Source organism: Uranotaenia lowii, chromosome 2 (genome assembly GCF_029784155.1).
Source record: "Uranotaenia lowii strain MFRU-FL chromosome 2, ASM2978415v1, whole genome shotgun sequence".
In the NCBI taxonomy this organism is placed as follows: Eukaryota; Metazoa; Arthropoda; class Insecta; order Diptera; family Culicidae; genus Uranotaenia; species Uranotaenia lowii.
This window is the reverse complement of record NC_073692.1, coordinates 407,126,510-407,149,397: the sequence shown is the minus strand read 5'-3', so window position 1 is coordinate 407,149,397 and position 22,888 is coordinate 407,126,510. Positions and strand designations below refer to the sequence as shown.

The 22,888-nt window shown below is 35.8% G+C and overlaps 1 protein-coding gene across 13 annotated transcripts in view; it reads right to left on the bottom strand.

The window, feature by feature from the left end:
- Positions 1 to 22,888, bottom strand: part of LOC129749106 (sodium-dependent neutral amino acid transporter B(0)AT3) — a 157,710-nt gene that overhangs the window by 27,493 nt on the left and 107,329 nt on the right. For all 13 annotated transcript variants that reach the window (XR_008737927.1, XM_055743971.1, XM_055743983.1 and 10 more), the window contains exons 5-10: positions 18,541 to 19,115; positions 18,325 to 18,472; positions 18,014 to 18,215; positions 5,405 to 5,564; positions 5,178 to 5,340; positions 4,900 to 5,100 (exon numbers count right to left, since the gene is read on the bottom strand). Coding sequence is in view for 12 of the 13 variants with exons in the window: in XM_055743971.1 (XP_055599946.1) it covers positions 4,900 to 5,100; positions 5,178 to 5,340; positions 5,405 to 5,564; positions 18,014 to 18,215; positions 18,325 to 18,472; positions 18,541 to 19,115 (1,449 nt within the window). In the remaining variant the exon portion in view is untranslated. The remainder of the gene's footprint in view (positions 1 to 4,899; positions 5,101 to 5,177; positions 5,341 to 5,404; positions 5,565 to 18,013; positions 18,216 to 18,324; positions 18,473 to 18,540; positions 19,116 to 22,888) is intronic.

Sequence of the window (22,888 nt, the reverse complement as noted above, 5' to 3'; positions counted from 1 at the left end):
CTTTTTTGTCTTTTTTGTCTTTTTTGTCTTTTTTGTCTTTTTTGTCTTTTTTGTCTTTTTTGTCTTTTTTGTCTTTTTTGTCTTTTTTGTCTTTTTTGTCTTTTTTGTCTTTTTTGTCTTTTTTGTCTTTTTTGTCTTTTTTGTCTTTTTTGTCTTTTTTGTCTTTTTTGTCTTTTTTGTCTTTTTTGTCTTTTTTGTCTTTTTTGTCTTTTTTGTCTTTTTTGTCTTTTTTGTCTTTTTTGTCTTTTTTGTCTTTTTTGTCTTTTTTGTCTTTTTTGTCTTTTTTGTCTTTTTTGTCTTTTTTGTCTTTTTTGTCTTTTTTGTCTTTTTTGTCTTTTTTGTCTTTTTTGTCTTTTTTGTCTTTTTTGTCTTTTTTGTCTTTTTTGTCTTTTTTGTCTTTTTTGTCTTTTTTGTCTTTTTTGTCTTTTTTGTCTTTTTTGTCTTTTTTGTCTTTTTTGTCTTTTTTGTCTTTTTTGTCTTTTTTGTCTTTTTTGTCTTTTTTGTCTTTTTTGTCTTTTTTGTCTTTTTTGTCTTTTTTGTCTTTTTTGTCTTTTTTGTCTTTTTTGTCTTTTTTGTCTTTTTTGTCTTTTTTGTCTTTTTTGTCTTTTTTGTCTTTTTTGTCTTTTTTGTCTTTTTTGTCTTTTTTGTCTTTTTTGTCTTTTTTGTCTTTTTTGTCTTTTTTGTCTTTTTTGTCTTTTTTGTCTTTTTTGTCTTTTTTGTCTTTTTTGTCTTTTTTGTCTTTTTTGTCTTTTTTGTCTTTTTTGTCTTTTTTGTCTTTTTTGTCTTTTTTGTCTTTTTTGTCTTTTTTGTCTTTTTTGTCTTTTTTGTCTTTTTTGTCTTTTTTGTCTTTTTTGTCTTTTTTGTCTTTTTTGTCTTTTTTGTCTTTTTTGTCTTTTTTGTCTTTTTTGTCTTTTTTGTCTTTTTTGTCTTTTTTGTCTTTTTTGTCTTTTTTGTCTTTTTTGTCTTTTTTGTCTTTTTTGTCTTTTTTGTCTTTTTTGTCTTTTTTGTCTTTTTTGTCTTTTTTGTCTTTGTCTTTTTTGTCTTTTTTGTCTTTTTTGTCTTTTTTGTCTTTTTGTCTTTTTTGTCTTTTTTGTCTTTTTTGTCTTTTTTGTCTTTTTTGTCTTTTTTGTCTTTTTTGTCTTTTTTGTCTTTTTTGTCTTTTTTGTCTTTTTTGTCTTTTTTGTCTTTTTTGTCTTTTTTGTCTTTTTTGTCTTTTTTGTCTTTTTTGTCTTTTTTGTCTTTTTTGTCTTTTTTGTCTTTTTTGTCTTTTTTGTCTTTTTTGTCTTTTTTGTCTTTTTTGTCTTTTTTGTCTTTTTTGTCTTTTTTGTCTTTTTTGTCTTTTTTGTCTTTTTTGTCTTTTTTGTCTTTTTTGTCTTTTTTGTCTTTTTTGTCTTTTTTGTCTTTTTTGTCTTTTTTGTCTTTTTTGTCTTTTTTGTCTTTTTTGTCTTTTTTGTCTTTTTTGTCTTTTTTGTCTTTTTTGTCTTTTTTGTCTTTTTTGTCTTTTTTGTCTTTTTTGTCTTTTTTGTCTTTTTTGTCTTTTTTGTCTTGTTTGTCTTTTTTGTCTTTTTTGTCTTTTTTGTCTTTTTTGTCTTTTTTGTCTTTTTTGTCTTTTTTGTCTTTTTTGTCTTTTTTGTCTTTTTTGTCTTTTTTGTCTTTTTTGTCTTTTTTGTCTTTTTTGTCTTTTTTGTCTTTTTTGTCTTTTTTGTCTTTTTTGTCTTTTTTGTCTTTTTTGTCTTTTTTGTCTTTTTTGTCTTTTTTGTCTTTTTTGTCTTTTTTGTCTTTTTTGTCTTTTTTGTCTTTTTTGTCTTTTTTGTCTTTTTTGTCTTTTTTGTCTTTTTTGTCTTTTTTGTCTTTTTTGTCTTTTTTGTCTTTTTTGTCTTTTTTGTCTTTTTTGTCTTTTTTGTCTTTTTGTCTTTTTTGTCTTTTTTGTCTTTTTTGTCTTTTTTGTCTTTTTTGTCTTTTTTGTCTTTTTTGTCTTTTTTGTCTTTTTTGTCTTTTTTGTCTTTTTTGTCTTTTTTGTCTTTTTTGTCTTTTTGGTCTTTTTGTCTTTTTTGTCTTTTTTGTCTTTTTTGTCTTTTTTGTCTTTTTGTCTTTTTTGTCTTTTTTGTCTTTTTTGTCTTTTTTGTCATTTTTGTCTTTTTTGTCATTTTTGTCATTTTTGTCATTTTTGTCATTTTTGTCATTTTTGTCATTTTTGTCATTTTTGTCATTTTTGTCATTTTTGTCATTTTTGTCATTTTTGTCATTTTTGTCATTTTTGTCATTTTTGTCATTTTTGTCATTTTTGTCATTTTTGTCATTTTTGTCATTTTTGTCATTTTTGTCATTTTTGTCATTTTTGTCATTTTTGTCATTTTTGTCATTTTTGTCATTTTTGTCATTTTTGTCATTTTTGTCATTTTTGTCATTTTTGTCATTTTTGTCATTTTTGTCATTTTTGTCATTTTTGTCATTTTTGTCATTTTTGTCATTTTTGTCATTTTTGTCATTTTTGTCATTTTTGTCATTTTTGTCATTTTTGTCATTTTTGTCATTTTTGTCATTTTTGTCATTTTTGTCATTTTTGTCATTTTTGTCATTTTTGTCATTTTTGTCATTTTTGTCATTTTTGTCATTTTTGTCATTTTTGTCATTTTTGTCATTTTTGTCATTTTTGTCATTTTTGTCATTTTTGTCATTTTTGTCATTTTTGTCATTTTTGTCATTTTTGTCATTTTTGTCATTTTTGTCATTTTTGTCATTTTTGTCATTTTTGTCATTTTTGTCATTTTTGTCATTTTTGTCATTTTTGTCATTTTTGTCATTTTTGTCATTTTTGTCATTTTTGTCATTTTTGTCATTTTTGTCATTTTTGTCATTTTTGTCATTTTTGTCATTTTTGTCATTTTTGTCATTTTTGTCATTTTTGTCATTTTTGTCATTTTTGTCATTTTTGTCATTTTTGTCATTTTTGTCATTTTTGTCATTTTTGTCATTTTTGTCATTTTTGTCATTTTTGTCATTTTTGTCATTTTTGTCATTTTTGTCATTTTTGTCATTTTTGTCATTTTTGTCATTTTTGTCATTTTTGTCATTTTGTCATTTTTGTCATTTTTGTCATTTTTGTCATTTTTGTCATTTTTGTCATTTTTGTCATTTTTGTCATTTTTGTCATTTTTGTCATTTTTGTCATTTTTGTCATTTTTGTCATTTTTGTCATTTTTGTCATTTTTGTCATTTTTGTCATTTTTGTCATTTTTGTCATTTTTGTCATTTTTGTCATTTTTGTCATTTTCGTAATTTTTGTCATTTTTGTCATTTTTGTCATTTTTGTCATTTTTGTCATTTTTGTCATTTTTGTCATTTTTGTCATTTTTGTCATTTTTGTCATTTTTGTCATTTTTGTCATTTTTGTCATTTTTGTCATTTTTGTCATTTTTGTCATTTTTGTCATTTTTGTCATTTTTGTCATTTTTGTCATTTTTGTCATTTTTGTCATTTTTGTCATTTTTGTCATTTTTGTCATTTTTGTCATTTTTGTCATTTTTGTCATTTTTGTCATTTTCGTCATTTTCGTCATTTTTTGTCATTTTTGTCATTTTTGTAATTTTTGTAATTTTTGTCATTTTTGTCATTTTTGTCATTTTTGTCATTTTTGTCATTTTTGTCATTTTTGTCATTTTAGTCATTTTTGTCATTTTTTCTGTTTGGTAGGTAACTTTTGTCAATTCATTAATTTCTTTTTTATTTTATTTTTTTTTTGTTTCATATTTTGGATATTCGTTGTCATTTGTGAGTTTTTGTCATTTTGCTATTATTTTTTTCATTTATTTCCGTTTCATATACTGTATCTCTGGTGTGTCATTTTTGTCATATATTATAATTTTTGATATCTTGTGATTGTTTCTTTTCACAGTTTTCCGTCATTTTAAAATTTTATTTTTTGGAAATAAAGTTTATTCTACAAATTTTCGAGTTATCAATCAAGATTTGACAGTTTTAAAAACAATTAAAATTTAAGGGACATCTAACTGAAATGCTTTTTCACCATTAGCTTTCAACCAAATTCTAGAAACCCGGGTCAAAAATTTGTTGGGCTTATATGTGACAGTTTTAAATTGAAAGGTTAATTGATTTTTTTTTACTTCTATTCTAATTGAATTTTCTAATAGCTGTTTTTTGATAATGGCTACTCAGCGTATTAAAAATAATTTAAAAAAAAAATCTTTTTGTTATTCTAGAGTTGAGTTGACTGAATTATTTTTCTACAGCTAATACACATTTTTTTTTAAATAGTTCTTTAAAAGTTTTTAAATGATTCTAAATTGAACATTTCTAATGATTTCATGAATATCAATTTTTTAGACATCATTTACATTCCTTACAAAATAAAAAAAGTAGAAAAAATCCTCTTCAACTTATGAGTAAGAGATACAAATAAATAAGCTTAAAGATGAAGACAAAAAAAAATCGAGATTGATCGGTTGAACCAAATTGCACCCTACAAAAATAAATGTAATCCTTGCCATGCGAGAGTTCTTGTTTTTTTCTTGGCTCTTGCATGGCTGTGGACACAAACAAAAATCGATGACTCCGATGACAAATGTAATGCCGAATTATTATTGGAAGCAAACAATATGTACGCAACCATGTTAGGCGAAAAAAAAAGATTGACTGGAACAAAACCCCAAACTGTGTAGGAGGAACTTAATCGCGTAATAATAATAATAATGATAACAAGACAACGCAAACAGGCCGATACAACTGGCAAAAATATTTGTTTCGTTTCGTGTTTTTTTCTGTTTCCTTTTTTTTTGCGAGAAATGGCATGTGAAGGGACACAAATCCCATCAAATAATGCCGCCTTCTCAATGTGGGCAAAAGAGATTTCGTGACCGGGTATTTGTCACGTCTACTTACGTCGTCCTCGTCAATCATCTCCTTGGTCGAGGCCGTCGTCTCGTTACGCCGAATCGAGCCCTGGTGGATGTCCAGGTCGACCTTCAGGATCTGGAATCGCCGCAGCAGGAACACCAGCGGCATCGGAAGCACAGAAGCAACGATCATGGCGAGGGCGATGCCCAAAACCCAATCCGGGTAGGATTTGGTTTCCGTGATGCCCTGTGAGATTGAAAAAAATTAAACCAAATTTTTAAGAATATTTTTTCCAACCAAAAGTGGCTCCAGAGAGTACTCACCAATTCTCCATTCCAAGCGGAGTAAGTGGGACTCTTCAGGATCATGCTGAGCACTGAGGACAGCAGGATGCCAAACATAATGACTGGACCAATATACCGCCACGTCATCTGCCAGTAGACACCAGGCCGGATTCCGGTCATCTGGTAGATGTCTTCAGTGAACCTAATCGAGAGAAAAAACGTTTCAATCCTCAAACTTTCCCCATAGATTATCAAAACAATCTTACTTTTTGTGTCCGTAGATGTAGATGACAGCGATGGTTTCCATCAGGGCAACTACCACCAGACCGATCGTTCCGGCGAAGGAGTCGAACATCTTGAGCCAGTACTCGCCGGCGCCGGTCGTGAATATCAGACCCACCGTGAAGCAGAATATGCAGACCACACCTGGAAAAGAAAGGTGACGAAAATCGTTGAGTAATTGATTGAAAGCCATTTTTAGCTGATCAATAAACTCAAATCAGAGTGTGGTTTTAAAGTTGAAAGAAAAAATAATGACCTTGTTTAAAAATCTTAATATAATATGTGAACTCAGTATCCAGTGAAAAGTTGAATTTAAGTGCAAGAAAATCTGAAGAAATTGCAAATTGACAAAAAGTTCGAAAAACAGCTTCCTTTGAAAATTTGTCAAAAATTTCTGTGTTGTGATTTTAAAAATCTAAAGAAAAGAAAATGTTCCAAATAACGTCAACTTTCCAATACCCTGTTTAAAATGTATCTGGTATGACTTGAACAATTTTGACGGCTTATTGATTGAATTGACTTGATAGGATGTGACCGTTAATGTCGGGTGCATTTTTCGGCAGCAACTGTTTGCATCTGACAATGAAATTATTTTTAAAGAATTGAGATTTGCGCTAAGTTATTATGAGAAGTCGTGTGTTTTTGAATCAAGTGAGCTGGAAGAAATTGTGAAAATTCCCTAATTTCAATGTTGTTTCTAATGACTGAGTCTCAGGGACTAGCGCTACGCCTTCCGAACTGGCCCAGGATCATCTTCCTCCGTGAAAGACGATAACCTTCGGAGAACTCAGTAAGATAATTGTTTTTCTTTATAACGATTTTTCCTCAGTTTACAACGGATATTTTAGAGACGGTGACAGCAATAGTTTTTCAGGTTGCGAAATATGCCATACTTGATTCTTGAGTCATGAAAAGTTGCGTGCTTGTTTCATTCGTACAGGGACTTTTGGGACAGCCCCTTGTGAAGATTTAAATTCGAAGATTCTTTATCCTGAACGATAACAACCAATCTTGAATAAAAAGCAAAAGTGATATAACTGTGATTATTTCTCCACTATTTCTTTTCACAATACCAGTTTCAATTGGCAATTAAAGATTCTAGAATTCGATGTTTTAAGAAGAGAGTTTAGCATTTTATTTAAAAAATGCACCTTGTGGCAATAATATTAACTTTTAATTAAGAATTATTTTTAATTATTTAAAGATGAGCTTTTTGAATTGAAGAACTTTTTTGAGGAATGGTTTTGCCGATATACATTTTTTTTTTTCAAATTATTCACATTAACCGGGTTTTCAATTTGTTTTCAGTGTTCATTCATCATTGCTAAATTTGTTGTAATTCAAGATAGATTTCTAGGTAGAGCGCTCAATTTAGAAAAAAATCAATCGTCAACTTGATATGTTACTAGATTTTGTGACTTTACAAAAGACTTTTTAAAATTTCTTTATGCTGGAAACAGATACTAGAAATATTCGTGGGAAACAAGCACTAGGCGATAGCAGATATTTTTTTGTATTCATTAAACTTAACATACTCTTACCCCTTTTTTTTCGTGTACAAGTTGATTGTTTACATACCACGTGAAACATCGGGGTATTTAAAATCGGTTTAGTTTGCGATAAAGAAGTTCTATTTTCCGTGGATTGCTCTCGTATTACCACAAAATAGTAGTTGCCCAGGATCCAACTGGAGTTGTGTCGTAACAACGTGCTAAATTTCGGATTTTAACGGGTTTTTAGTTCGCCAATTTTCTGGGGAAGAAACAACCACAGCAACTTGCGTACAAGTCAGGTGAGAGAGAGAGAGAGAGAGAGTTCTCTCGTATAATGGCGGAGCAGTATCGGGAGCCCCCCGATAGGAGAGGTGGCAATAATTCAACGTATCCTGAATGGATGCTAGGTCCTGATGATCTCGGACAAACACAATTTTTACTTATGAGAGCCAAACCACGACCGGATAGTACAGGTGAGGATCGACTTCCCTCAAAGCCCTTCATGATTGCCCAGACAATCCAACTGGCTGTAGGCTACCACGAAACTGCAAAGATACACACAACTAAAGAAGGCCAAGGAAGTAGATACGTTTTCCGAACGTCATCTAAGAGTATTTCTGAAAAACTACTGAGTATCAAAACTCTTCTAGATGATACAGAGGTTGAAGTAATTTTACATCCCTCACTAAACTACGTCGAAGGCGTTCTGTATGACCAAGATACAATTAACGAAGATGAAAGTTTTATCCTTGAACAACTGAAATCCCAGGGTGTGACAAAAGTTAGAAGGATTACTAAAAAAGTCGGAGAAAAACGAAAAAACACTCCACTACTTATTTTAACTTTTCAAGCTTCTAGACGACCGGAATTCATATTTTATGGTATGATCAGAACGAAAATTCGCCCATACTACCCTTCACCGATGATGTGCTTTCGATGTGGACAATATGGACACGGGAAAAATAGATGCCCTTCTCCAAAACCGGTATGTTTGAAGTGTTCAAAAATTCACCCCCTTGTTGAAAACGAACCTTGTGAGAACGATCCCTACTGTCTACACTGCCTAGAAAATCACTCCGTTACTGCTAGAGTATGTCCAAAGTATAAAGAAGAAATGGCTATTATCAAACTAAAAGTTGACCAAGATCTAACCTTCGGCGAAGCGCGTACTATCTTCAAAAATTCAAATCGAGGTACCACTTTCAAAAGCGCAGTGCAACAACGTCTATCGGTAGACATGGAGGAGAAAGATCGAACGATTCAAATCCTACGTGAAGAACTAGCTGCAGTTAGGAACGAACTAAGCAAACTCCAAGAAAATCTTACACAACAATCAGTTACACCCAACACAACAATGATCCCACTAAAACAACCTACGACTAACACCCGATCTAAATCCGCACGTCCAATTAGTATCAGCCCCGATGTTGGTTCTACAAGTAAACCCTCTAGTAGTTCTAATACCACAGGTCAATCACCAAGATTGTCACGCATTGATACAAAAGGATCCCAATCAGTAAATAAAACACACCAATCTAAAAATCACACACAACTAAACCGAAACGTTAGTCAAAAAAGAACCACTACGCCTCCCCAGCTAAACGCCAAAAAAGGTAAAAACAACGGAACGCAATCAACGTGCGGAACGTCTGCAATGGAACAATGATGGCCCATCAACCTTATCAAACGAATGATAGCCTAACAAATAGCCTTAGAATTGACCCTACATTGAATAACAACGATCAACAAAACAACACGGGGCAGGATACCCTCTGTCACCAGCGGTCTAACCCTTCCCTTCTTTTCGAAGAGCGTCCACCCTCGGCAGTCTTGCGTTGGTCTCCAAGACCAGACGAGCGCTCTGGACGAAGAATCGAGGAACCAGTCCTTTTAAATCAAACATCTGCCACTTACATCAGTAACACACCACACACTCAAACAAAGATATCATCGGAATTTCTTCCTTTGGCGAACTACTTACAACACGATCATCTCGAATCATCAAACATCCAACCTAGGCGGTCTCCAGCAACCAAGCATGTTCCGGTGCCAACAGCTAGCCAAAGTGAACTAGAAAACCAGCAACGCGAAATTCTAGTCTCGTCAAACATCCATCTTGGGCGGTTTCCAGCAACCAGGCCTGTTCCGGTGCCAACAGCTGGCCGAAATGAACAAGAACCCTATAGTTACACACAGGCAGTTGTTGGCACTGGAAGCCTGAACCCTCCTCAGGCAAGTAGCCCTCATATTATCCATTTAGCAAATTATTCTGCTGCTTCCTCGTCTTCAGCCCCACAACATGTCCTCCTGGATTCTTCAAACACCCGTCTTGGACGCATCTCGGAAACCAGGCATAACCTGGTGCCAACAGATCGATCTGAACAAGAAAACCTTCAACATGATCTTCTAGATTTGTCAAACATCCATCTTGGGCGGTTTCCAGCAACCAGGCATGTTCCGGTGCCAACAGCTCGCCAAAATGGTCTAGTTAATAACAATGAAGAAATGGCAGTTGTTGGCACTGGAAGCCTGAACTTTTCTCAGGCAAGTAGCTCTCCCATTTTTCCATCTGCAAACTCTTCCTCCGCTTCTTCATCTTCAGATCTGAATGATCCACATACGAAATCATCGGATACGATAGCCATCCAATGGAACGTCAGCGGAGTACGATCACATCGGGACGAACTACAAGTGCTTCTCAACAGATACCAGCCCCTCGTCGTATGCTTGCAAGAGATTAACTTACCCCCGAACAAAACAAACTCTAGTATTCTAGGTCGAAATTACCAACTTCTTACTTCTTCATGCTCTACACATGGCAGACAAGGTGCGGGATTAGCTGTTAGAGTTGGCACACCATTCGATCGTCTCGAATTCCAAACCAATATCCAAGCCGTGGCTATCCGGTTTTTCATACCCTTTGCTATGACCGTAGTATCGGTTTATCTATCACCTAACGAGGATAACGCCTCAACCAAACTTAGAGAGTTGATCGAGGAACTACCAAAGCCTGTCCTTCTCTTGGGAGATCTTAATGCTCATCACAAAGCATGGGGAAGTCGAGTTACAACATCATCGAACGAAGCAAGTACCCGAGGGAAACAAATAATGCTGACTATTATCGACCATGATATGATCATACTAAATGACGGAACGCACACTCGGATGGACCCAGTAACCGGAAAAACACAAGCTTTAGATGTCTCCTTATGTTCTCCTACCATATCATCAAAACTGAGATGGAAAGTTACGACAGATTGTTGTGGAAGCGATCACTTCCCGATCCTAATAAGTTTAGCGCAGGACTCGCCTGAACCCACTAAACACAGGAATTGGATCTATAACAATGCTAACTGGGAACTTTACGAAGAACTAATCGCCCAAAGTATTCATCCCAACGAATTGGTAGACGTGGCTGAGTTCTCTAATCGCATCATAGCAGCTGCTCAGAAGTCCATTCCTAGATCCAGTGGAAAAGATGGCCCCAAAACTGTACACTGGTGGAACTCAGAAGTCGCCGCTGCAATTAAAAAAAGGCGTAAGTGTTTAAGAGCATTGAAAAGGATCAAGGATGATGATACTAGAAAACAAGAAGCTTTGAATCGCTTTCACGAAGCACGCTCCGTGTCTAGAAAACTCATAAATGAAGCTAAACAAAAAAGTTGGGAGGAATTCGTACAAAGCATTAACCCCGAAACACCTAGTAGTGTTGTCTGGAATAATATCAATCGATTAAGAGGTAAACGACAAACATCTAAAATCATTCTAACTACATCGACCGGAGCTACAAATGACCCGCATGAAGTTGCCGAGACTCTAGCTGACGAATACGAAAGAAGATCTGCCCACAATAATAGCTCCATTACTACGAACAACCTGTTAACCCCTCTGTTACACTCCGATCGTTGCAATAGATCTGTGTCTTCTAAAAAATACAACCAAGATTTCACACTAAAAGAGCTTCTATGGGCGCTCGATCGATCCACTGGTCTTGCAACGGGACTGGATAACATCGGATATCCACTTTTACAAAAACTACCTGTCACTTCGAAAATGGCTTTGCTTAATTTTTACAATCGATTGTGGAGTAAGGGAGAATTTCCTGATGAATGGAAGGTAGGAAAAATCATTCCTATTCCAAAACCCGATGGGGATCGTAGTAGTCCAGACGGATTTAGACCAATAGCTCTTTTAAGCTGTTTCGGTAAAATTTTTGAAAGGCTGATTAACCGACGACTAATCACAGAACTGGAAGATAACCGGAATTTTGATGAACGCCAACATGCCTTCCGATCAGGTCGTGGAGTCGACACTTATTTCGCACAACTGGAACCACTTATTAAACCAGCTGATGATGAACATGTGGAATTAATCTCCTTAGATGTATCAAAAGCCTATGACACAACGGACCGTCTTGCCGTAATCGAAACACTTAAAAAATGGAAAATTTCCGGTCGTTTACTCACGACTATTGTCAGCTTTCTTTGCAATAGGTCTTTCCGTGTAATGGCTAATGGCACGCTTTCTTCTAACAGAGTTGCCCAAATAGGTTTGCCTCAAGGATCAATTCTCTCAGTAACCTTGTTTTTAGTTGCTATGCAACCGATATTCGACGGAATCCCACCCGATGTTTCCATCCTTCTATACGCAGATGACATCCTTCTGTCCTCCAAAAGTTCTTGTAAAATGACAGTCAGAAAGCGATTAAGAACTGCGGTCGCTGCTGTTGCCAAATGGTCTTCCAACGTAGGCTTCTCTATTGCACCTAAAAAATCAAAACTAATGCACATCTGTTCAATGAAACATCCCAGGAAAAGACGTGCGATAAAAATAAACAACATACCGATTCCACGAGTCAGAAAAATGAACATCCTAGGTCTCCTTGTCGACCAGAAACTTAATTTTTTACAACACTTTCAAAAAGTTAAAAGAAGTTGTCAACAAAGGCTTAATATAATCAGAATACTTGGCAAAACCCTAATCAGAAGTAACCGAGACATCCTCCTTAAAGCTGGTATGTCACTGATTGTCTCTAAACTCTTGTATGGCATTGGACTTACTAGCCTCAACATCGACGGAATGAATGGCGCTTTATCATCAACATATAATGAACTCGTAAGACTGGCTACAGGAGCCTTTCGTTCTAGTCCTGTGGATTCGATCTTAGCCGAATCTGGTTGTTTGCCTTTTAATTTGCTTACCAGTGAACGTCTGTCAACCTTATCTATACGTCTGTCTGAAAAAGAATTTATCCCAGAAAATATTCCCCTGCACTATCGGGTTAAAGAACTATTACAACGGACCACGAATGTGATTTTGCCGGAAGTCTCCAAAGTAGAGTACCGCTTTATGCAAAAATGGTATTCCCCCAGCATCAATATCGACCAACATATTCGAAAAAACATTAAAGCTGGTACTGCTAGCTCGATTGTTCGTCCAGTTTTTTCCAACTTTATTTTAAAATACAATACCCATATTAAAATGTATACTGATGGATCGAAGGAAGATCACAAAGTAGGAGCAGGAATCTTAAGAAATGACATTGAGGAATGCTTTGGCCTTCCAGCTATGTGCAGCATTTTTTCGGCTGAGGCCTTCGCTTTGAAACATGCAGTATCTCAAGCGAACCCATATGAAAATACAATTATTCTGATTGACTCTGCTAGTTGCATTGATGCATTGCAACTAGGGACCTCCACACACCCATGGATTCAACAGACCCGTGCAATGATGGCCAATGATAACATAACCGTAGCCTGGATACCCGGCCATGCAGGCATCCCGGGCAATGATAGAGCTGATAGATTAGCCAAATCCGGTTGTAATGAAGCTCTCACGAATGTTGCTGTTCCCGCTCAAGATCTAAAACGATTCGTTAAACAGAAAATACGAGAAAAATGGGAATATACTTGGAGATGCTCGACAAATTTCCTGAGGAGAATTAAAACATGCACTTCCAAACCAACGGATCGCAGATGCGCAACCGAGCAGAGAATTCTAAGTAGAATGAGAATAGGTCATACTCGTTTGACCCACTCATTCTTATTCGAAAAGAATCCGCCACCTGTCTGCCAATATTGTGGAAAGCAAACTACAGTCCAGCATATACTTGTTGATTGTAGAGGTTACGATCAAGCTAGGATAGACCAACATCTCACCGGTGACATTTGCGATGTTCTTAGAAACGAACCAGATAGAGAAAAAGCCCTCCTACGATTTATAAAAAGTGTTGATTTGTGGAACAAAATTTAATAGACTTAGGAACTAGTTTGTATAATTCTTTTTCGGACACGAATGCCAAAAGTTGGTAAAATGTCCTAAATTAAATTAATAATAATAATAATAATAATACTCTTACCTCCATATGAACTGGAAGCTTTCAATATGAAAGAAATTTTTATTGCTCAGCGTAAGACTTGTCAAAAGTGTCTCCCAATCAATTCCCTTTAATCTCACATCCAACCAAAATTATTTTGCTAGGATGCACAGATAACCTTTTTTTGCATTCCGTAGCATATCTGCAGTCTTTTTTCAAAGCATGTATTTTGATTTTTTTTTTCTCAGACTTTGAATAACGGAAAATTGAAGTATTGTAGCTAGGAAGTTTTTTCCTGGGCTGCAGCCATGAAAAAAGTAATGATGCAAAATTAAAGATTTCAAGATTTCATTAAGGGCCCCAAGATTTTTTTTAAATTTGGATGCACACGAATAAAGTTACAAGTTTCCAAACTGTCAAAAAAGTCATAAAAAGCGAACACGAAATTATTGCGACACATTCATCAGGGCATAACATTGGGTAAAAATCAACCTAATTTTGCACACTTTTTCATTACTGTGTATTGTTTACATGCTGTCAAACTCGAAGTCGTGTGTTTCGATTCAACGAAAATGGAGGTAAACCAACGCAAGTCGAGAAAACAAAGTTTTTCCAAACACCTGGAATTTTCTGACCTGTCGCACCGGCAGTTGGGAAAAGTATTGAATATTCACCATTCAACCGTCTCCAGAGTATTGAAGCGGTTCCAGGAGCAATTGACGTTGAACCACGGCAAAGGAGCTGGTAGAAAACCGGGACCGGAGAACAAAAAAACAGAGGGAAAGGTGAAGCGGATGATTAAAGCAAATCCCAACGTCTCAAGCCGTGATTTGGCTCAAAAGCTCGGCATGTCGCAGAGCTACGTCCAGAATGCAAAGAAGAGAGCTGGACTACATACATACAAGGTAGAGAACTTCCCAAATCACGATGAGCGGCAACAATCGACGGCTAAAACTTGGGCACGGAAACTTGTAACAATTAGCTTATTTTTAAACCATTTGTTGCTGTTTTATTCGTTGCGTGTACCTGTCATCATCGCCCAGCTCTGTTTACAGCTGAAATTGAGTGTAAACAAAACAAGAAAAAAGGGAAAAGCGAACAAGGAAAACTGCAACTCAGGATTCTTCGCTTCGGACTCTGCTAATCGCCATCGCGTTTTTTTTTCGAGTTTCCCGCGAGTGTGCTGCTGTTTCCTGCGCCGGAAGAAATCAGCGCGGCAATTCCACAGAACTGAGCCAAAACGCCTACATCGGCAGCTGTCTTTTGGAAGTGCCGCAACGATTTCTCGGAAACTCCCCGTCGGACGAAAAAGCGCATACATCTGGCCGAAACCAGAAAACGCACCCAGGAAAACCCGGTGAACGCATCTCGGAACGGAGAGAGCCGACATCCACTCTGCCACGGTTTGTTGGTTGGAGCCACACCGTATGTTTGTGTCGGATGAAGTGCAATCTGGTGGCCTGATTGTGTCAAGCGGCAGCGTTTGCAACGATAGCCAAGTGCGCCCAGCAAACCCCTAAAGTAGGGTGTTCGGAAGGTGACCAAAGCAGCCTGAAGAGCGTAACCTCCAGAGCGCCCAGACCCCAAATAGGGGTCTTTTGTCGGGAGCTGAAGCTTCTCTTATCCGACTGCTCGCGGTGGGAGCTGGAGCGGCGCTTCACTGCAGGTGGTCATCCGATGACGCAGGTGGTCGCTGAAAGGAATTAGATGAGTATGAGAAAAACCAAGTAAGTGCTAGATCTTGTAAGAAGAAGAAGCAGAAAGAAGAAGGACAGAAGCGAGATTAAAAGGAAAAGAAGAAGAGACGGTCGAGCGAGAAAAATAAGAAGAGGTGTGATTTAGCGGAAGAGGAAGAAGAGTGAGGCAGAGAAGAAGAAGTGGAGCGAGGCAACGAAGAAGAGAAAGAAGAACGCGGCGGAGAAGAAGAAGAAGAGCGAGGCAGAGAAGAATAAGAAGAGCGAGGCAGAGAAGAAGAAGAAAACGATGAAATTATTGTAGAGCAGGGAAGAAGGAGATTTCAGCATGCGATAGAGGAGTAGGCATGCAATAAATTATGAGAATATAGTTTATAAGCCACATATTTTAATTTGGTTTTGTTTTGTGGCGTAATTTTATGAATGTTAGTGATTAGTGTCTCCTCCCTCATTGCTAGCCGGGAGTGAAGCAAAAGAACTTCAACAAGCTCTACGAGATGATGCTGACAAAAAATGCCTGCTGTGCGATGGACGACGAAACGTATATAAACTCAGACGACGAACTGGACGACAAATTTAAGAAGAAGAAAATGTCGAAGTTCGCCTCCAAATATCTCGTTTGGCAGGCCATCTGCTCTTGTGGACTGAGGAGTGAGCCTTTCGTGACAAAGGGCGCAGTAAATGGCGAGATCTACAAATCTGAGCGCCTCGAGAAGCGCCTTTTTCCGTTCTTGCAGCAGCACGACGATGCTTCGCTATTTTGGCCAGATTTGGCACCATGCCACTATTCTAAAATTGTCCTGGAGTGGTATTAGGCTGAACCTGTCAAACCGTCCGGAACTGTGCCCGGAGGAGCAGTACTGGGAAATAATTTAGCGGGAACTTCGGACGAGAAGAAAATGTTAAGAAAATGGAAAAAAACTTAAAAACTGCTACCGGATGACACTGTAAAGACTTTGATGGAGGACATCGAGCGAAAATGCGTTCAATTTTGCATCTTTCGACTAATTTTTCTTTTCATTTATGAAGTAAATGTATGTATAAAACTACCCTGAAATTAGGGTTTGATTCTAAACATTATAAGAAAATTGGCATGACATTTTCAGTGTCGCAATAATTTTATGATCGCCCTTTATTGACACACAAGAGTTGATTAGGGTTAAGCATCCTCTGCCGTAGAATTCTTATTATAGCTTATCCAACTCGGCAAGCGTGTAATTTGGTTTGTTTATTTCATCAGTGCTTCTTTTCAGTGATGGTGCATACAAACAAGAGGAATACCGGGTGGTCTTAAGCGGCCTTAGCCACAATACAGCGAACCGCATTACACAGTGAAGTTTTTTTTAGAACGGTAAAAAACCGTGTTAATTCCCGAAAACTGCGTAAAACATACCGTGCTGAATGCCGAGAACTCTGTAAAAAAACCTTTTTAAGTTGGGATCTTTTATGAAAGTTGAGATACTTAGACATGAGAATAGAGACCAGAAACCTTCTTACTATAATGGCTCATTTCTCACTTATAACTTGTCACGTCTCATGCTAACATTATCTTTTCACTCCTCATCTCTCTCTTCTCACGTCTCATGTCTCAGGTTTCATGTGTTATGTTTCAGGTCTCAGATTTCAGATCTTAGGTCTCAGGTCTCAAGTCCCAGGTCTTATGTTCCATGTCTCTTATCTCATATCTTATATCTCATGTCTCAGGTCTCATGTCTCAGGTTTCAGGTTTACGGTCTCATGTCTTATGTTTCAGGTCTCAGGTCTTAAGTCTTAAGCAGGTCCGAGGTCTCAGGTTTTATGTTTCAGGTCTCAAGTCACAGGTCTAAGGCCTCAGTTATCAGGTCTCAGGGTCTTATGTTTTAGATCTTTTATCTAAGGTTCCAGGTCTCAGGTCTCAGGTCTCAGTTTTCAGGTCTCAGAGCTAAGATTCTTTCACCTTCAAAAAAATTCTACGTGTTTTTCTCAGATAGATATTTGAGTTAGAATTTACCCCCAGTTCAAGTTTCAGATTTTTCAGACTCATAAAATTTTCAGGTATTTAGAAGGAATAAATAAAATACCGATTTAATAATCCTAGCTCTTGGTTTTTTGTGGTCCAAATGTAAAATATTTCCTATGAAACTATAAGACATCTTTACAATCTGCTTTGTTTTTCCGGTAATATGATCGTACTTTACACCCTCAATAGATTAAATATTGCGTTGTATTTTTAGCATATTTAGTCTCGGACGTCCTATGGTCATTTAAAAAATTTAAAATCCAAAAATTTTGATATTTTTGTTATAGCAATGCAATTGTATTCGTTGAATCAAAGCAAACAAAAGATTCCTTTTAATTCAATCACGGTTCCGTGGTTCAGTAATATTTTTTTTTCTTATTTTACAGAATTGTTCAATATTCAATTCCGGCCGGACGATGACTTCGAACAGGATGTTACGCAGCTGCCAAAACATATTTCAGTGGCTGATTTTAAGCTGCTGAAAGATGCAGCGAGAACATGTGAAATGCTTTCATACAAAAACATGCGTAAGTTCTTCATTTTGAGCAGTATTTTTACAGCACTGCTTCTATTTCAGCCGTATGTGATAGAAATATTTCTACCACTTTTTCCCAACACCAGTGAACTTGCTCTCAGAGGGAAGAATGCTGTTTTTCCAGCAATTGAATTTGTTGATTTTTCTAGCCAACTAAATTGCTGAAAATTTGGCTGGAAGATCGACGGGACAAAACCAGCAAAATAAAATTTTCTGTTAAAGTATCAATGAACCAACTAGCGCTCGAAAAACATTGGAAAAGATATACGCAGACAGGACTCGAATCGGAAGTTGTTAGTTTTATTTCAAGTTAATCAAATTTTGTAGTTGAAGTCGCCACGACGATTACGGCGATTAGAGGATCCTCTTCTTACTAACACAACACAATTGAAGTGAATTCTCGACACAACAAAAATTTATGAGCTAAAAACCTTGAAAAAACTTTTTGTAAAAAAAAATGAAAACACGGTAATGGAAATTGATTTTTTTCCTATTAAATCTGTAAGTAGTTTAAAAAAAATATAGGTATGCCAAAAAGAGTTATATAGACACTTACCCGTCACATACGGCTTGCTGATCCGCTTGAAGATATCGATGTCGAAAATCGTACACAGCATACCCTCGAGGATGCCAATCTGGGACCCCAGGCCCAGGGACAGCAACATGGTGAAGAACAGCACCGCCCAGAAGGGCGCACCCGGCAGCTGCACGATGGCCTGGGTGAACACGATAAACGCCAGTCCAGTTCCCTCGGCGGCCTGTACATTTGATGGAAGAAAAATGGATTAGTTTTGTCTCATTTTTTTGAGCTAATGATATTTAATTTCATTTTTAGTATGAAGGTGGTAATCAAATATTTTTACTCACGCTATCCAATTGTTCCGCTAAACTACAGTGCTCGAAGGTCCAATTAGCCGTCAACACGGGGTCCAGTCCATGCATGACTCGCTCATATTCGGTGTTGTCAATGTCCATGCTCGTAATTTCTCCGTGCTTCATAAGAATGTGTTTATTCCTGTGGGATGGAATTATTTGGAACCGATTAGGGGAAATTTCTTCGGAATTTATCGTATTATAACTTACACAGAAATACATCTGTCAACTCCGACGGTCGCCTTATACCCTAGAATGGCAAATATAACGACGCTGGCATAAACGGCCGTAAAGGCGTTACAAACCGACACCAGAATCACATCCCGGACGCAATTGTTTTTCGGTGTGTTGTAGCTCCCGAAGGCTATCAACGATCCGAAGGCCAATCCAAAGGAATAGAACACCTGGGTGGCCGCGTCGAGCCAAACCGTTGGCTCGAACAGTTTCTCCAGCTTGGGAGTGTACATATGCATCAGTCCAGCTCCGGCACCTTTCAACGTGATACCCCGGATGAAGAAGATCGTCAGCACGATGTACGGGAACAGCGAGGTGAAGTAGACGACCTTGCCGGAACTCTGGATGCCCTTCATCACGATGAAGAACACAACGGTCCAGGAGAGCAGCAGACACAGTACGATCCACCACTTGAAACCTTCCGGCTCCTCGATGCTGGGCGAGGCATCCAGCGTTGTCCGGTACCAGAAGTAGGCAGTCTCGGAGGAGCGTTCACATTCGGGCACATCGGTCCCGTTTAGCTGCGGGCAGTTTGCCCATGGAAGGGGAACCTGGGGGAAGGAAATAAAAGAATAAGAAAAACAATGTCAATTAGATCATATTTACAAACCATTTATTTTGGTAAAAGTTAAACAGTCTAAGTCTAAGTACCTAACCAAATATAACTCTACGGAATGATAATGAACAGTTCCCTTGAGTGGCAAGGATGTATGCAAAAAACCATCATCGAATGGAAATTTTTAAACGAGTTGAAAAAAAAATGACTCAATGAAAAAAATGAAAAAAAATTACAAGAATGATAAAAATGATAGAAAGACAAATCTGTCAAAAATGTCATAAGTGATAAAAATTTCAAATACATAAAATTGTCAAAAATGTGAAAAATGTCCAGAATGTCAAAAATTCAAAGAATGTCTAAACCGTCAAATTCCAAGAATGTAAAAAATATCAAAAATCTCAAAAATGTCAAAAATGTCAAAAATGTCAAATATGTCAAAAATGTCAAATATGTCAAATATGTCAAATATGTCAAACATGTCAAAAATGTCAAAAATGTCAAAAATGTCAAAAATGTCAAAAATGTCAAAAATGTCAAAAATGTCAAAAATGTCAAAAATGTCAAAAATGTCAAAAATGTCAAAAATGTCAAAAATGTCAAAAATGTCAAAAATGTCAAAAATGTCAAAAATGTCAAAAATGTCAAAAATGTCAAAAATGTCAAAAATGTCAAAAATGTCAAAAATGTCAAAAATGTCAAAAATGTCAAAAATGTGAAAAATGTCGAAAATGTCAAATATGTCAAAAATATCAATAATGTCAATAATGTCAATAATATCAAAAATGTCAAAAATGTCAAAAATGTCAAAAATGTCAAAAATGTCAAAAATGTCAAAAATGTCAAAAATGTCAAATATGTCAAAAATGTCAAAAATGTCAAAAATGTCAAAAATGTCAAAAATGTCAAAAATGTCAAAAATGTCAAAAATGTCGAAAAAGGCCAAAAATGTCAAAAATGTCAAAAATGTCAAAAATGTCAAAAATGTCAAAAATGTCAAAAATGTCAAAAATGTCAAAAATGTCAAAAATGGGGATTTTTTTTTATTATCTGACGGGTTTGCGCCGGTGGTCTTCAGATCATCCCCAAAATTGAAAATTTGGTTCATTTTTGCGACTTAAAAACACATGTATTTTTTCAGATTTCTAACATTTTTATTTTTTGAGTTAGCTTCGGTTAGATTTTTTTGTCAATAAAAAATAACCATTTTTCAAAGCTACATAACTCTGTTGTTTCTCAACGGAAATTATAAAATAGCACATCAAAATGCATTGAAATTTTATCAGCTTTCCAAATATAATAGTTGAAAAAAATTAAATAATGACCTTCAACATGAAAAGTTGTAAATAAACTTTAAATGGTGTCTAAAAGTATCGTCTGCACCACCGAATATTTTGCAAAAAATATCTTTGTGTAGCTCGATTCATGATGCAACTTTCATCTGAAGACACCAAAGTGGGCCATTAACACCTTGAAGAGTTATGAAAGAAATAATGACAATAAATCTCTTTTTTTGCATCGAAAACAAACAATGGTGGAACAACTGCACTCACATATGGAGATAGCAAGCACTTCTAACAACATGGAAACAAAAGAACTTATCAAAGCTGGTAAAAAGCACTATTTTTTCGTCCTTTTCAGACTGCCCTCACTCGCACAACAGTCCCATATGAATTTTCGTCATTTTAGGTTAACATAAGGCTTCAACATAAAAGACTAAAAAAAGAGGTTTTGTTCTAGAAATTTCGAAAAAAATATCAATTCGTGGCTGTCCTATATGAAATATACCTTAATAACAGTCCCATATGTAAAATACCACGGATTTGGTTACTTTTCAATGTTTCTTTCGGCGAAATAGTCTTGGGTTAATTGCTTTGAATCATTTAAACTTTTTTTTAACTCACTTGATGTCGAATGATGCACACTAGTTTTCGAAGGCAGGTTTGACTTTCTTAGGAATGACTTCCTGAGCGAAAAACTATCGGATGCAATCAAAAATCGTAAAAAGATTCAACTTACAATGTGGAATTCATGATATTTTTTTGCAAAAGTATGTTTCTTTTTCTGACAATTGCATTTAGAAGTTCAAAAATGATCAAATTTAAGTCTTAGAAAGTAGCTTGGTGAGAAAAATATATTTTGTATGGGACTGTTATGCTAGTAAATTCGAAAAAGGTTTCAAATATGGTCGATTAACAGTCCCATAATGAATAAAAATGGTGCTCTCGACCTTACCAATAACCCAATTTCGAAAATTTCAGGCCTAACGATTTATTATGACAACCTAGAAACGATTTTCGTTTATGCTGAAAGTGGTGGTCACAATTTAAAAATATATTCCAAAACAGAAAAAAGCTGATTGTCTCGCTTGCTTATTTTTGTATATGGGACTGTTATGAAAGAAGGGGCGGTAGATTATTGCAGCTTAACTGACTTCATGTTATATCCAAAAATCTAATAATGTATTCGTTTATACCCAGTTTTGCACCAGGTCACAACAAGTTATGCACATTTTACTGTCATTTTTAGAAGTTTATGCGCTAAGTTTTGCATCCGTAATTCCCCAGATTTGATTAAAAATGGACGGTGGAACACTGAAGATTCGTGTGTGAGCGATCGAGGTAGCAAAACACTGACGACGAATTATGTTCGTTCTAGTATGATAAACCTCAAAACTGGGCGAATGTAGAAAACCAATACGTTAAAAGTATCATATTTTCGTCATTTTACAGCCTGGGCTGGCCATACTGAGCTCTTTGATAATTTCTACAACATTTGTGCCACTTTCTCATACTTTTTTGATCAATGGGAAAGGATTTTGGTGTCCAGTGCTTAGCTCCCGATATAAAAACTATGTAAAGCACGTCTATATTTCATTTTTTTAATCACATTTTTGTGATCCCAAACACAGGGACTGAACCTTCTACTATTGGCATTGATTATGCTTCACAATGATCTTTGATCGAAAAATTAATAAGTTATATAGTATATGACCAGGTTGTAAAAGCAACATTCCCATTATTAGTTATATCACTTAAACAACGCGATACTCAGAATTTTGGTTAAAATTTAAGGTCAGTTTTGCTGCAAACACTCTACAAAGCACGAAAAAGTTGTGTTTTTTACCTGCTTTGGTAAGTTCTTTTGTTTCCATGTTGTTAGAAGTGCTTGCTATCTCCATATGCAAGTGCAGTTGTTCCACCATTGTTTGTTTTCGATGCAAAAAAAGAGATTTATTGTCATTATTTCTTTCATAACTCTTCAAGGTGTTAATGGCCCACTTTGGTGTCTTCAGATGAAAGTTGCATCATGAATCGAGCTACACAAAGATATTTTTTGCAAAATATTCGGTGGTGCAGACGATACTTTTAGACACCATTTAAAGTTTATTTACAACTTTTCATGTTGAAGGTCATTATTTAATTTTTTTCAACTATTATATTTGGAAAGCTGATAAAATTTCAATGCATTTTGATGTGCTATTTTATTATTTCCGTTGAGAAACAACAGAGTTATGTAGCTTTGAAAAATGGTTATTTTTTATTGACAAAAAAATCTAACCGAAGCTAACTCAAAAAATAAAAATGTTAGAAATCTGAAAAAATACATGTGTTTTTAAGTCGCAAAAATGAACCCAATTTTCAATTTTGGGGAAAATCTGAAGACCCCCGGCGCAAATTGTCAGATAATAAAAAAAAATCCCCAAATGTCAAAAATGTCAAAAATGTCAAAAATGTCAAAAATGTCAAAAATGTCAAAAATGTCAAA